The sequence below is a fragment of the Hakea prostrata genome, unplaced genomic scaffold, assembly GCF_041222555.1.
Source record: "Hakea prostrata isolate BN-2017 unplaced genomic scaffold, UWA_Hpros_2 contig_113, whole genome shotgun sequence".
NCBI lineage: Eukaryota > Viridiplantae > Streptophyta > Magnoliopsida > Proteales > Proteaceae > Hakea > Hakea prostrata.
In genome coordinates this window covers 90,919-105,373 of record NW_028291232.1, presented here as the reverse complement: position 1 = coordinate 105,373, position 14,455 = coordinate 90,919, and the positions used below count along the sequence as shown (strand labels likewise).

Genomic DNA, 14,455 nt, shown 5'->3' with positions numbered 1-14,455 from the left:
ACTTAATAATAGAATACATTTAATAATTATATTAATAAACTTCTATTCCAAAAAAGGGAAAAATCCAATCTCGCTCAACACACGCTTCGATCAACAATACGGCTGGCCACTCACCTATCCTGTCTTCCCGTCTCAATACATTCACCAAAGCACCATCCATCACTGCTATGTCAAACAAGTGAATGAGAAAACAAATCTGCAATTACCAAACTCACCTCAACTTGTTCTTTCTTTCTCTGCAGATCTTCCTCCCTGTCAGTGTCAGCTCGGTAACTACGCCTCTTCATGATATCTTAGCTCTTTTCAAGTTTTAATTATAAAAGGACAAATGGATTAATTGAGACAGAACAGAACAACTGAGACTAAAACTCTTCGATTTTCCTCCTCCAAGATGAGAGAAGCAGACATTCAAACTTCACTCCTGCCGGAGCTCAGGCCATCCCCGGAAAACAAGAGCCACGACGCAGACGGCGGCGCTTCTGTTCCCGGCGCAGTGTTCAATGTCTCGACAAGTATTATTGGAGCTGGAATCATGTCGATTCCAGCTACTCTCAAGGTCTTAGGTGTCGTTCCAGCCTTTGCAATGATCGTGATCGTCGCTGTCCTCTCCGGTATTTCAGTCAATTTCCTCTTGAGATTTACAAATGCCGGCAATTCGACGACCTACGCCGGAGTCATGGGAGAAGCGTTCGGGAGAATTGGATCACTAGCGTTGCAGATTTGTGTGATGCTCACGAATCTTGGTTCGTTGATCATTTATCTCATTATAATCGGTAAGTGCCAAGCACAATACATCGATTTCTTTTCTCTTTTTTTTCAGTTTCAAAATTTTTAGTTTACCGATTAAATACCGGTGGCGGCGCCGCGGCGTGGTGGTTATTCAGATGATGGTTCGCAGATGCTGAGCTCACATATTCCGTGAGCTGTGATTTGTGAGCGAGCGAAACCGTGAATTTCCAATTCCATTATTGGATCAATTGGTCTTGAGGAACATTCCTTTCTAACAACCAAATATTTTCGTATCAGTTTTGTTCAACAAAAAGGATATTTATTTTTTATTTTTTAAATATCAGGAATTACAGATTTTTCAGCAACGAAGAGCCCCAAATGAAAAAAAAAGAAAAAAAGGAAAAAAAAAAGAAAAGAAAAGAAAAGAAAGAAATGCTGGCGTGATGGACGTTGGCTCTTGGCTACCGTATATTCCAATGTGGGAGAAAAATTTGTATTCAATTTAGTCCATAATGATTACGGAAAAAAAAAATTTAATTCATAATGGGTGGGCTTGCGGTTGTTAAGACGTAAGGGGACCCACATTTCAAATCGAGATGGGTAGCAAGTGGAGGTGTTAAGGCCCATTTAATACAACTGGCCAGATATACATTAACGCCAACTACACAGATTTGTTGACAGTCCGCTTTATGGTCCATCCTTTACATCTAACCATGTAATTAGGTAGTATTTTTGAATTGGTAGCTTTATATTGGGGTTGAGAACTATTACATATATCACAGGGAGAGTCGAACTAGTGACGCCGTGACCTCATCACTAAGAGGTGGCGGTCATTACCAACTACGCAACCTTTTTATGGTGTATTTTTGAAGTGTGCTTCTTAGAATGCTATAAATTACAACTCTAGGTCCAATGTTGTGATCTCCTCGTCCTTTTAATTATAACTGTTGGATCCTAAAATTATACGTGTTGCCTTTAGAGAGCTGCATGGAACATATCTGTACAACAATAAAAATAAAATATAAAAAATAAATTTATAAAAGAATTAAAAGAATAAAGAAAAAGATACTAAGGGTGTCAAGTCATAGTGCGTTACCAAACCCTTGCTGCTTATATCATACCATATTGTATTGAATAAATATAGTATAATATTGAAACCATGTAGCTCTATTGTTTGATAAATGATAAAGGAATTACATGATAACATGATACAAATAAACCATACAACACCAATACCTTATCAAATATTAAAATTATTTTGTATTGAATAATTAAAAATGCTTTGGTGATGATATGATATATTACCGTTTGGTATCATTATAGTTCCAAATACCGGTTCCACACTGAATTGACACCCTTACACATAATTAAGGGGAAGAACTTTGTGAATACAAGTAAATCTATTGGATATAACCATTGCAAAGTTGGTCGATTGATAAAACCAACACCTCTTAGTGGAGAAGTTGTGGGTAAATTTTACTTGATGGTATATTATGTAATACTCTAAGCTGGTTGGTCAGTTGATAAACCAACACCTTTCATTAGAGAGGTTGTAGGGAAAGAAAGAAAGAAGAAAAAAAAACAACCAACTATCGGATATAATTTTGAAAAAGCAAGGATTTAATTATTGGAAAAGAGTCTTTTGAAGAGAGGAATTCACTACATAAATTAAATATTCTTGCGTCCTTCACTCCTTTTGTCTTCCTTCATAAGATTAATAGTATATGCTTCAGTTTTTTTCTATATTCCTATTCAAGCATTCTTCATTTTCCATACGTAAAAAAAGAAAAGAAATTCTTTATGGACCATTATGTGAATATATTGCTCACTAACAAACCATTTAATCTATATGCTTAATGTAGGTGATGTGTTGTCAGGAAGCCAATCTACAGGAGTAATACATTTCGGTGTTCTACAAGAATGGTTTGGATTTCATTGGTGGAACACACGTGCTTTTGCGTTATTCTTCACTTTGCTTTTTGTGTTGTTTCCTCTTGTGCTGCTACGTCGTGTAGGTTAGTAAATGTTATATCCCTTTTTCTCCTCACATTTCTTTCTCCCTTTTACTTGGAAGGATATTTGTTAAAAATAGTTAAATATGAAATTTAAACCGATTCAATTGACTAGTGACTAGAAAGATTATAACAAGAACAATAGCAGATGTTGGTCAATTAATCTTAACTAAAAGAGACTAATATTTTCTTTCTTAGTTATACATGAAAAGTGAAAACCTTAAAATTAGAGTAGAATTGAAGTAAATATAAATGGAAAAAAAATCTCAATTCTTATGTTTTGATAATTGAATCACACACTTTATATAAAGTGGTTAAGGAAATATAGAAATGAGTTCAAATGGAAGCAAAATAATTTGTCAATAATTAAAGCCTAAACCATACATCATTATTTGATCAAAAGTCCCTCTAACCATGGAGTGGGATTTTCTCCATAGCCTTCCTACTAATTAGTCAACAATAAAATTGATATTCCTAGTAAGTTTAATTTCAAATCCTTCTAACCTTTCAACTTTGAAATTTTCAAAGTTTGGATGAAATTTTAAACTCACCAAAGAAGAAAAAAGATGATAGCACTTGTTTAATTTTCATCTTTTTTAGAAGTTTGGAATTGATCGATTCAACAAATATATACAAGAATTGTACTCAACTAACTCAAAGTATCCTTGACTCATTGTTTTGTTACGTGATATGATTTTCCCAGAGTCTCTACGGTTTACTTCAGCCATATCGGTTCTTCTTGCTGTTGTGTTTGTTGGAATCAGCTCAGTGATGGCTATATGTGCCCTCTTTGAAGGGAAAACACAAAGTCCAAGATTGCTACCGGATTTAGCCCACCAAACTTCTTTCTTTGAGCTTTTCACTGCTGCTCCTGTCATTGTGACGGCTTTCACCTTCCACTTTAATGGTAAGCATTAAGACACAAATTGTTTCTTATACTGAAATGCATTGAGCAGTTTTCACAAAAGTCAATGATAATATGATTTTGTTTTGAGTTTGGTTCCTCTATCCCTGGAGAGTGGAGAGGGAGGGGATGGCTCCTCACCATTGACATGGTTGGGTTCCACTTCCAGAATTAATGATGGTCCTGTATCTAAGATCCGGATCATATCAATGGTGTTGAACTGTCCCCCATCTCCCGTCCTTCTGATTTCTCAAATGGTTTTATTTTTGAAATCTTTCTTTCCTTATATAGACCCATCAGTCATTCCTCCAAATAGTTTAAGTTTTTGTTTTAAGTATTTCATGAAATTAATGGGAGAGTAATCTCACTTCTGTTATATCCATTTTATCCTCTTTGATACCTATGTCTCTTTCAATTTAATAGTTCAAACTTTTGGGTTCTCATATACCTGTGTTCTTTCTAAACTTTTCAATTCCAAAAGTTCAATCTAGGGGGTTGTTAATAGCTTGTGTGGCACTTACATGTGTACACGGCTAAAACCGTTTTGTTATCAAGTAAAGTTTTCATCCCAAAAATTCAAACTTGTAGGTGGCATCACTCCTGAAATGTATCAGGAGTTATAACTGATTAGTAGCCAATATGAAACTAAACATTCTTGATTGGATATTTTACATTAGGAATGCCTCTTCAAATTTCATGATTTGTCAGAGTTATCACCATATTTCTTCCTTACAAAACTGGAACACATGCATGCATGCAGTTCATCCAATTGCAGCCGAGCTTCAGGAGCCTTCCAAGATGGTCTCAGCAGTTCGAATATCACTAATACTATGCTCAACAATTTATTTGACTGTTGGCTTCTTTGGGTACCTTCTATTTGGGGACTCCATCATGGCAGACATACTTGTTAACTTCGACAAAAATTCTGACTCTCCAATGGGTGCAATTCTTGATGACACAGTTCGTTTAAGTTATGCACTGCATCTCATGCTAGTTTTTCCTCTACTGAATTTCTCTCTTAGGTCCAATATCCATGAACTCCTCTTCTCCAAGTCACCTCCATCAACTTCATCAACAGACACCACCAGATTTCTCTTCCTCACTTGTTTTCTTCTAGTTTTCATTTATATTGCAGCAATAGCCCTCCCAAATATATGGTATTTTTTTCAGTTCATGGGTTCAACATCAGCTGTTTGTCTTACACTCATCTTCCCAGGTGCCATTGCCTTAAGGTATAAAGTTTCATCTTTTTAGATAACTTACAAGAGTACCTTTCGGATGTTTATATATATATATATATATATATATATATATATATATATATATATATATATATATATATATATATATATATGTATTCTCACCACTTCTATTTTGTTTTGGCAGAGATGTTCATGGGATATCCACAAGAAGAGACAGGATATTGGGAACATTGATGATAGTTTTAGCTGTAATCACAAGTTCAATTGCTATTTCCTCCAATATATCTACTTTTAGTAGAAAATCATAATTACCTTAATTCTTTTTTTTTTTTTTTTTGTATTTTGTATTTTGTAGAAGTTTCCACAGTCTGCACCAGCTAGTTGAAATTGTGATGAGAGCCACTAAAGATGTATTATTATTTTTTATTTATATTAAAAAAAGTAACTTGGGCCACGAAATATAATGCTCTTGTGTCATGTTTTCTAGATTTAGGATGTTTGTACGTAGACAAGCAGATGTTTTATAAGGAAGTCGCTTGATTTTTTTATGGGGTAGAAAGATCATTTATTGAGGAGCAACTGAGGCTATAGGACGAGACGGGGAGTGAAAAGCGATCAAAGAGTTGTATCCTCTACTAGCTGGGGCTAGACCATCTGGTAACGTATTAGAAGCAAAGAGAAAATTACAATCCTCAAGATTTGAAGACTAAGTGCAAAATATTGCCGGACGTTAGCACTAATACAATCCTCAAGGTTTGAAGACTAAGAGCAAAATATCGCCGGACGATAGCACTAATACACATTGGGGGTCGAAAAAGCTTGTCTAGATAGCAATTCACCAATTCAAGGTTTTTGAAAGACCGTAACGGATTTATTATGGTTTGAATTTGATTTTTGAATTCAATTTTTGGATTCAAGTTTTGACATCAAGTTTTGACATCAAGTTTTTAAATTTGAATTCAAGTTTTTTTATTTTGAATTCAAATTTGAATATTGTAAACAAATCTTGTACAACAGCCATGTTTATTTATAAATACATAAGACTTACCTATACTCATCAAGGTAATGGTATTAGAGCTAAGGTTTTGAGATCTTTTCCCCAAAAACGTACACTACATTTTCAATGGCCCCTGCTAACATTCCATTCCCCATTACCAATCTCTCCAACCTTGTTTCTGTCAAGCTTGATGGAACAAATTATCTCATGTAGAGAGAACAATTAAAATCCATTTTTATTACCGGTGATCTTATGCATCATCTTGATGGTACTGAATTAATGCCAAATCAAACTGTCACTACTGGAGGAACTCAAATGCCGAATCTAGCATTTCAAACTTGAAGAAAGAATGATCATTTTGTTCAAGCATTTATCAATGCCACCCTCACACCGTCTCTTTCTTCTCATATTCTTGGCCTACAAACAACAGAAGATGTATGGGATTCTCTTGCACAACTTTTCCAACAACAATCCACTGCTCGAAGGACTTATCTTCGCAGTGAATTGCAAATGTTCAATAAAGGAACGAGCACAATTACGGACTATCTTCACAAAATTAAGTCCATTGTTGATTCCTTAGCGGCAATCAATGACAAGGTAAATGACTCTGACTTGGTAGCATATACATTAAAATGGTCTTGATTCGGATTATCTCACTTTCATCATCACTATGGAAAATATTGCCTCACCCGTTACCTTTACCGACCTAAGAGCCAAACTACTTACTCATGAGCAACAGTGGCTATGGGAACACCGAATCAATCTAAATTAATTCCCATTCCCCTACTGCATTATTTGTTACAGATCAACCTAAATTTAATTAGCCTAATAATAATATTAATTCCTATCCACCCACCTAGATCTGACTTTCGAAATTCATCAAATGGCCCTCCAAGATCTCAAAATTCCTATAACCAACCAAACCAAAACACCTTTAACACTAATTCCTTCAAATGTCAAATATGTGCTAAGCAAGGCCATTCGGCCAATAGATGTTATTTTCGTTATGCCCAGAGCCGAAATAATCCTAATCCACCACCTCACATTCCTTATGCTGGCTTACATGGTACCCAAAATACCCAACACATTACACCACAGAATAATGCACAGTAGATACCTGATTCAGGTGCTACCAACCATATGTCATTTGATCCAGCCATGCTACAGCAATTTGCCACTTACAAAGGAGAAGACCAAGTTTCAGTTGGTGATGGTAAGAAACTCCCTATAACTCATATAGGCTCCTCAATTTTGAAAACAAATTCAAATTATTTATCTCTTAATGACATACTAATAATTCCCTAATTGTCAAAGAATTTAATTTCCATTTCTCAACTTGAATCTGACAATAATTGTTCCGTTGAATTTTTTCCATGGGGTTTCTGTGTTAAGGATTTGGAGTCAGGTATCACTCTATTGAAGGGTCCAGTCAAAGATAAATTGTATTCTTTCTCGGCCAATGCTGTGCCTCCTTTGGCTCTTTATGGAAATAAAGTTCCTTTTGATATTTGGCATCGTCGGCTTGGTCATCCTTCTTCTGCAGTACTTACTCATTTGAAAAATAGTATCTAATTTAAATCCTTTGAGACACTTGGATCCAATAAAATTTGTGACGCTTGCCAACTTGGCAAACATCACAAATTACCTTTTTTTATTTCAGTTAGTAGAACTACTCAACCATTACAGCTTATTCATTGTGATTTGTGGGGTCCCACTGAAACTTGGTCAATTAGTGGATTCAATTTATATATTATTTTTTTTGATGATTTCAGTCAATTTACTTGGTTTTATCCTCTACGATTTAAATCTAATGCAATTCATTGTTTCAAGCATTTTAAAAATATGGTTGAAAACTTGCTTTCTACTTCAGTTAAATTTTTTCAAAGTGATGGAGCCTTAGAGTTAACAAGGGGAGCTTTCAAAAACTATCTTGATGAATGTGGCATTGTATCTAGGATTTCATGTCCTCATACTCCAGAACAAAATGGAGTTTCAGAAGAAAAAAACACAAACACATTACAGAGATGGGTTTATCCCTTCTATTCTAAGCTCACATGCCCAAAGAATATTGGTTAGAAGCCTTTACTGCTGCTGTCTATTTAATAAACCGGTTAGCTACACCGGTATTGCAAGGAAAATCTCCTCAAGAAGCACTATTTGGCTTAAAACCAGATTATTGTTTATTGAGAGTTTTTGGCTGCCTTTGTTACCCCAACTTGACACCCTACAGAGAGACAAATTATCGCTAAAGTCCAATGCTTGTGTCTTTCTTGGTTACAGTCTCTATCATAAGGGTTATAGATGCGTAGATAAGGACACTGGCAAGGTATATTTATTTAGACATTCTATTTTTGAAGAAAAGGAATTTTCCTTTTCAAATCCCCATCACACCAATCATCAAACAAACCACCAATCGAACTTATTTCTCTACCTGTTTTCATCCCACACACCTCACCAAATGTACCTCCACTCACTTCACATTCTTCTTCACCTATTTCAAACAACCAACCATCACAAATAGCCCCTACAACATCATCATCAACCATATCAATGGCAAATCCAACCCAAGATGTTAATCAATCGCCACCAACAATACACCAACCACATCCCCAACCATCTCATCCTATGATTACTAGGAGTAAAACCAATTCCGCCAATCGAACTTGGTGCCTTATTCCAAGGGTATGAATATTGTAAGTTGTAAGTGGGTGTACAGGATCAAGACAAAAAGTGATGGTTCCATTAAGAGATACAAGGCACGATTAGTTGCCAAGGGGTTCAACCAACATGCAGGAGTGGACTTTCATGAAACATTTAGTCCAGTTGTAAAGCTAGCCACCATTCAGACAGTATTAACCGTTGCACTCTTAAAGTCATGGCCAGTAAATCAACTTGATGTGAAAAATGCCTTCTTGAATAGCAACTTAGCAGAAGTTGTTTACATGGAACAACCACAGTGGTTTGTTTCCACATCTAAACCAACACATGTTTGTCATCTACAAAAAGTAATTTATGGTCTCAAGCAAGCTCCACAAGCTTGGTTTCACAGATTCAAAACATACCTACAAGGAGAAGGTTTCAAGCAAAGTGTGGCAGATCCTTCCATGTTTACACGCAAAACCCAAGCTACAATGACAGTATTTCTGTTATATGTAAATGATATAATATTGACAGGAGCCAATGAAGCTACAATTCAAGAGGTTATTCAAATCCTGAGCAAAGAATTTGCAATGACAAATTTGGGGCACTTGCATTACTTCTTGGGAATTGAGGCCAATCGAAGTTCAGATGGTTTTTTACTCACTCAAAGTAAATAATCCATCGATTTATTAAAGTCTACAGGAATGGAGACTTCAAAGCCATGCACAACCCCAATTGCAGTTGGAACAAAGTTATCATCAACAAGAAGTTATCCCCTACCTGATCCAATACCATATAGACAATTAGTAGGACCCTTACAATATCTGACGATCACTAGACCAGATATCTCCTATGTAGTCAATCAAGTGTGTGAGTTCATGCAATCTCCCACAGAAGATCATCTACAAGCAGAAAAATGTATTTTATGTTATGTAAAGCATACTATTGGTGCTGGTGTTCTCTTGGAACCAACCCAACTTTCTTTCATAGCTGCTTACATTGATGCAGATTGGGCAGGATGTCTAGACACACGCCGATCAACTAGTGGGTTTTGCACTTTTCTTGGGGATAATTTATTATCATGGTCTTCCAAGAAACAACCTACAATATCTAGATCAAGTATGGAAGTTGAGTACAAATCCCTTGCTGTCACAGCATCTGAGTTACTATGGCTTTCTTATGTTCTACGTGATTTGCAAGTACAACTTCCAAGAGGAATGGAAATTTATTGTGATAATGTGTCTGCAACACAAATGGCTGCAAAATCCAGTGCTACATGCTCACACAAAACATATAAAAGTGGACTATCATTTTGTCCGAGACTTGGTTCAGAACAACACCATAAAAGTGCACTTTGTTCGATTAGATGATAAAATTGCAAATGTGTTTACTAAGGGCTTAACATCACAAGCATTCTTCAAGCATAGAGACAAACTCTTGCACCTGCCAATGCAGTGTTTAAGGGGGGATGAAAGACCATAACAGATCTGTTATGGTTTGAATTTGATTTTTGAATTCAAGTTTTTTATTTTGAATTCAAATTTGAATATTGTAAACGAATCTTGTACAACATCATGTTTATTTATAAATACATAAGACTTACCCATCAAGGTAAGCAAACCTACTTATCAAAATTAGAGTTTTTCTTTGCATTCTTTCAGTTATCAACTATAAATATAATTTTCCTCCAGTCTTCTTGAATTGCATATAGCATTGCGGAGGGCCAAAGGCTCTCCCTTGATAACTAAACCGAACTTCGTTGGATCAGAGACCGCTAATAGAATAATCCCATATGATCAAGTGCAACACCACCAAGCCCTCATCTGGCACCCTCATTTGCAAAAGACACATTTGAGTTTAATGTAATCCAACCAAACGGTGGGTTCTCCCACTGATCCTATAAAGTTTCTGACTTAGGTAGTTGTAGGGAGGGCGTGGAACCGACACCAACCAAAAATTCTGTAGTGCTCTTGGCTACTTCCTCTGCCACTTGCCTTGGAGAACCCTCACGCCTTCTAAACAAGAGATCATTTCTTGCAACCCAAAGCTGCCAGCATAGATATAGGCAATGTGTAACGAGAGCTGATTTCTTCTTGTGTGTCCCACCTGCATAGATCGCACCTCATTTGACAAATGACGAATACAAGGATCAATATCTAGAGGTTTATACGATACAAAACTTGCAAACCATGCTGCCAGGGTGAACGAACAGCTTAGAATAACATGGTTAAAATCCTCCAAATGGAAACCACAATGGATGCAACTTGGATCTACATGGAAGTGACGTCTTGCCATAGCCTCACCCGTGGCTAAACCTGCTGCGTAACCTCTCCATAAAAACAGTTTCAATTTAGGCACAACAGAAGCATTCCATATGAAGTTCCACACCTCATATGGGATAGTAAACCAGCTAGGTAAATGGAATGTAGAGGATCCTCTTCATTTCAAAAATGCCAATATTAACTGATTTAAAGAGTGATAAACAGCCTTTAACAGTAATCACTCCATTCCTCTATGAAAGATCAAATGTATTCAAGTAATATCGTATGAAGTACAACTACACGTATACATACAACATCACTACCCAACAGGTGATATTATAGATATACCTTTAATGTCACACCCCACCCGCCAGTATCGGACCCGTTTGATAACCCGTGGGTGTGATTCATAGCCACAAGATCATCAGTTACATCATTTGTAATAATAAATACACAAAATGTCATAATCAAGTGCAAAGAACAATTCAATAATTAGGTAAAGTGTGAAATCCCCCGGATTTCTACCCCTTTAACCCGTGGCTTCAAAATCGAGAAAATCGGGCCTCAAGTTGACGACAAATGTGGGCCATTTAAGTGGAGCCCGAAGGGTTGGAAATGGAACCAATGTTGGTGGATGACCCTTGTGATGACTCATCAACTCTCCTAAAGTTTAATTGAAGAAAAAGATTAATCTCGATGGTGTAAAAAGGGTGGTTTTGGAACGTTCGTAGATCGTGATGGAGAATCTGATTGATGCAAATAAGGTATCAAATCGAAGATCGTCGAAAGACCTTTCCAACAAGCTAAAAATTACAAAAATCGGAGTCCATTTGAGGGGTCAACATGGGTCCGGTTGAACAGCCGGTCGACTGCCCCAACCCCCCACCCATTTTCCAGCTTCGGGTTTTTCATGTTTAAAACCCTATTTTGAGTTTCTAACCTATCATACTCGCATTTTATGTTGCTAATATGAGGCTGAGGCTCAAGGAGGAGGAGAAACAAAGGGAGAGGAAGGTTCCTAATTGTTCGGAAGCGTGCCGGCACCCGGATCATTGCGGAAACGTTCGAAAAGGTAAGAATCATCAAACCCTCTTCTTTGGGCTTTGTTTTAGGAGTAGTTCTTCGCTATATTGTAATATGATAGGTGTCTTGAATGCTTGCAAATAGTTTTATTTATGTTTCCCTTTTGTTTGTGAGTGGTTTGTGCGAGTCGTTGCAAACGATTTTGCATTTTGCCTCTCAGACCCAACCGAGAGCACTTGCGAGAGCCAAAAATTGGGGCTTTTTGATTGAGATGGAATTAGATCAAATTGAAGGTATACTTAGGACCCTATTGCTGCCAATTAGACATTCCCAAAGTTTCATTTCGATTCGACTTCAAATCGATGGTGAAATTTGATTTTCGCCGAAACTAGGTTAAGAAAGGTGGGTTCGAAACTAGTTGGCAGATTAGGCTTTTGTTGGGTGATCTTTGAAACCTTATTAAAACCCAATTGAATTCTAATTTACGTCTAATGATCCACTTACATGATTAGGTTTATTTTGATTATAATCACGAACTCGTAAGTGTGACTTTGTGGAACTTTGGAGAGCTTATGCTAACTAAAAAGGTGAGGAATATACTCAACCTTATCTTGCATGTTTAATTATGTAATTAAATTTCATTATTGATATATTGCCTTGTTTTAATATTTATTATCTTGTGATTATGTGTTGGACTTTGCACAAATGAAAGGTAAGCAAGTATCTTTGCTTCTATTTTCAATATTCTTTGAAAACAATATGAGAATGTATGAGATGGATGAGATTGAATGGATTGAGTGTTTTCTTTATTTTCAAATTCTAAATCATTGATATGAAGATATATGGATGATGTTGAATTAAATTACTCTTTTTATTTTATGTTTCAAACTAGGGTTGTGGGTTTGCCCATTACCCTAGTGAACTTACATGAGTATGCATCTAGACTTAAGTACATGAATGCTAAGTGTCTAGAATGTTTGGCTAGGTAACCTCACGAGTACTACTACCCTTCCGGCGGGGGTATTGAAGCCGGTTAACTCGTGATGTTAGTGGCTGGGTCCTGAGCGTCAAGTAGGTCCACTATCATCATAGAGAGGTAGGGTTGCATATAATAGATAAGGGCTCATGGGCGCTCAAGACCGGTGAAATGATCCGTGAGAGGACATGGGGAGCATCATGTCCATTATATGTGGATGACCACTGGGTTAAGGAATGGGATCCAACAGATGCCTCCCGTTGAGGATTCCATTCATAGGTGGAAAGGTATTGAACCAAAAGGGCACTAGGCATGAGGGGAGATATCTGAACCATATGTAGTATGAGACCGTATGACTTCGCACTGAGCTAGGGTTATCCTTGACACGCGCCAATCTCATACCAAATGGTGATGTGAGAGAGTGGTGACCTATACCCCAACCATGGCTCGACAGGACTTTACCCAACAATCGCAGAGAACCCAATAGACGTCTCTTGTTGAGGGAGAGTGACTGAGACCGCCCAAAGGAGAATGGTGTACAAACTTAATGCGTGTCTACCATAGAGACTTCATGATAGAGTTAGGAGCATAATATCATAATCATTCATACATCATATCACTATCATTAATTACATTAGCGATACTCAAACTATATGTGTGATGTGGAATCTTATGTACGAATGCATGATATGATGTGGAATCTTGTGGACAAATGTACGATAAGATGTTGAGTTGACCTCACTAAGTTCTGTTGAACTCATTCCTTTTTATATGTCTGTTTCTATTAGAATATTCTGCAGGTCATAAGGACTCCTTCCAAGTGGAGGATTCGTCGTTGGCAGACTTTCTTGAAGGAGTGAATGAAGAAGATGTAGACTTGCATGGAGCTTCATGCCCATGCAAAGACTATTCTTATGAGGTTGGATTCCATTAGGGAATCAGTTTAGTTTAATTTCCGCTACAACAAACTATGTTTCATTCAAACTCTGATGTCCATTTTGATTAACTTTAGATAATGGATGACTGTAACCTTTTGATCAATCAAGTTTGATAACTTTATACTTGAACTTGATTTATTCTTGTCCTTTTAATTATGCTATATCTTGTGTTGTATGGAATTGTCACTGGAACCTAGGTCTGTGGTGTATCATCCCTAGGGGTATTCGGGTATGGCAAGATCCGGCTGGGTGGGGTGTGACATAAAGAATAAATGGTTCCATAATCCAAGGAAATAACATTGAATGATATCAAGAGATTATCTCAAGAATCAAAGGTAGGTAACAAAGTATGTAACCACGGAAGCAAGAATTATCCAAAGAATGTTCCATCATGTCTTATTATTGTCCTACAACTTTTTAGGGTACTCTATCTCGTATTTCTCGATCCACAGAGTCATGAGACCTTCCTTCATGGACTTGTCCAAGTGGCAGACAACTCGGGTTCTTTTCCTGTCAATTTGCCATAAGAGCATTCCATGCACCCACAAGAAACTTCGTGTTGATTAGGACCAAATCTCATTGACACCTCTAGTACCTCTTTAGAGGTGTTCTCCCATGCATGGGGAATTTTTCCTATTTCTGTATAGGCACCTAAAGAAAACAGAGATAATCCACAAGGATGAGTTATGAAATGCATCTACTAATCTAACTATGCAAGTCTCTATTCAAGCAGTTATGCTTAAAGATGTAACATCAACCCTCCTCTGAGTAGG

General features: G+C 36.9%; 1 protein-coding gene across 1 annotated transcript; it reads left to right on the top strand.

Annotated features, from left to right (window-relative positions):
- Nucleotides 1-362: 362 nt before the first annotated feature.
- Nucleotides 363-5,373, top strand: LOC148998843 (amino acid transporter AVT6C-like). The gene is made up of 5 exons (XM_089141672.1): nt 363-773; nt 2,592-2,744; nt 3,445-3,648; nt 4,406-4,877; nt 5,032-5,373. The coding sequence occupies exons 1-5, from the start codon at nt 392-394 to the stop codon at nt 5,153-5,155; spliced, it is 1,335 nt and encodes a 444-aa protein (XP_088997798.1). The 5' UTR covers nt 363-391; the 3' UTR covers nt 5,156-5,373.
- The last annotated feature ends 9,082 nt before the right edge of the window (nt 5,374-14,455 follow it).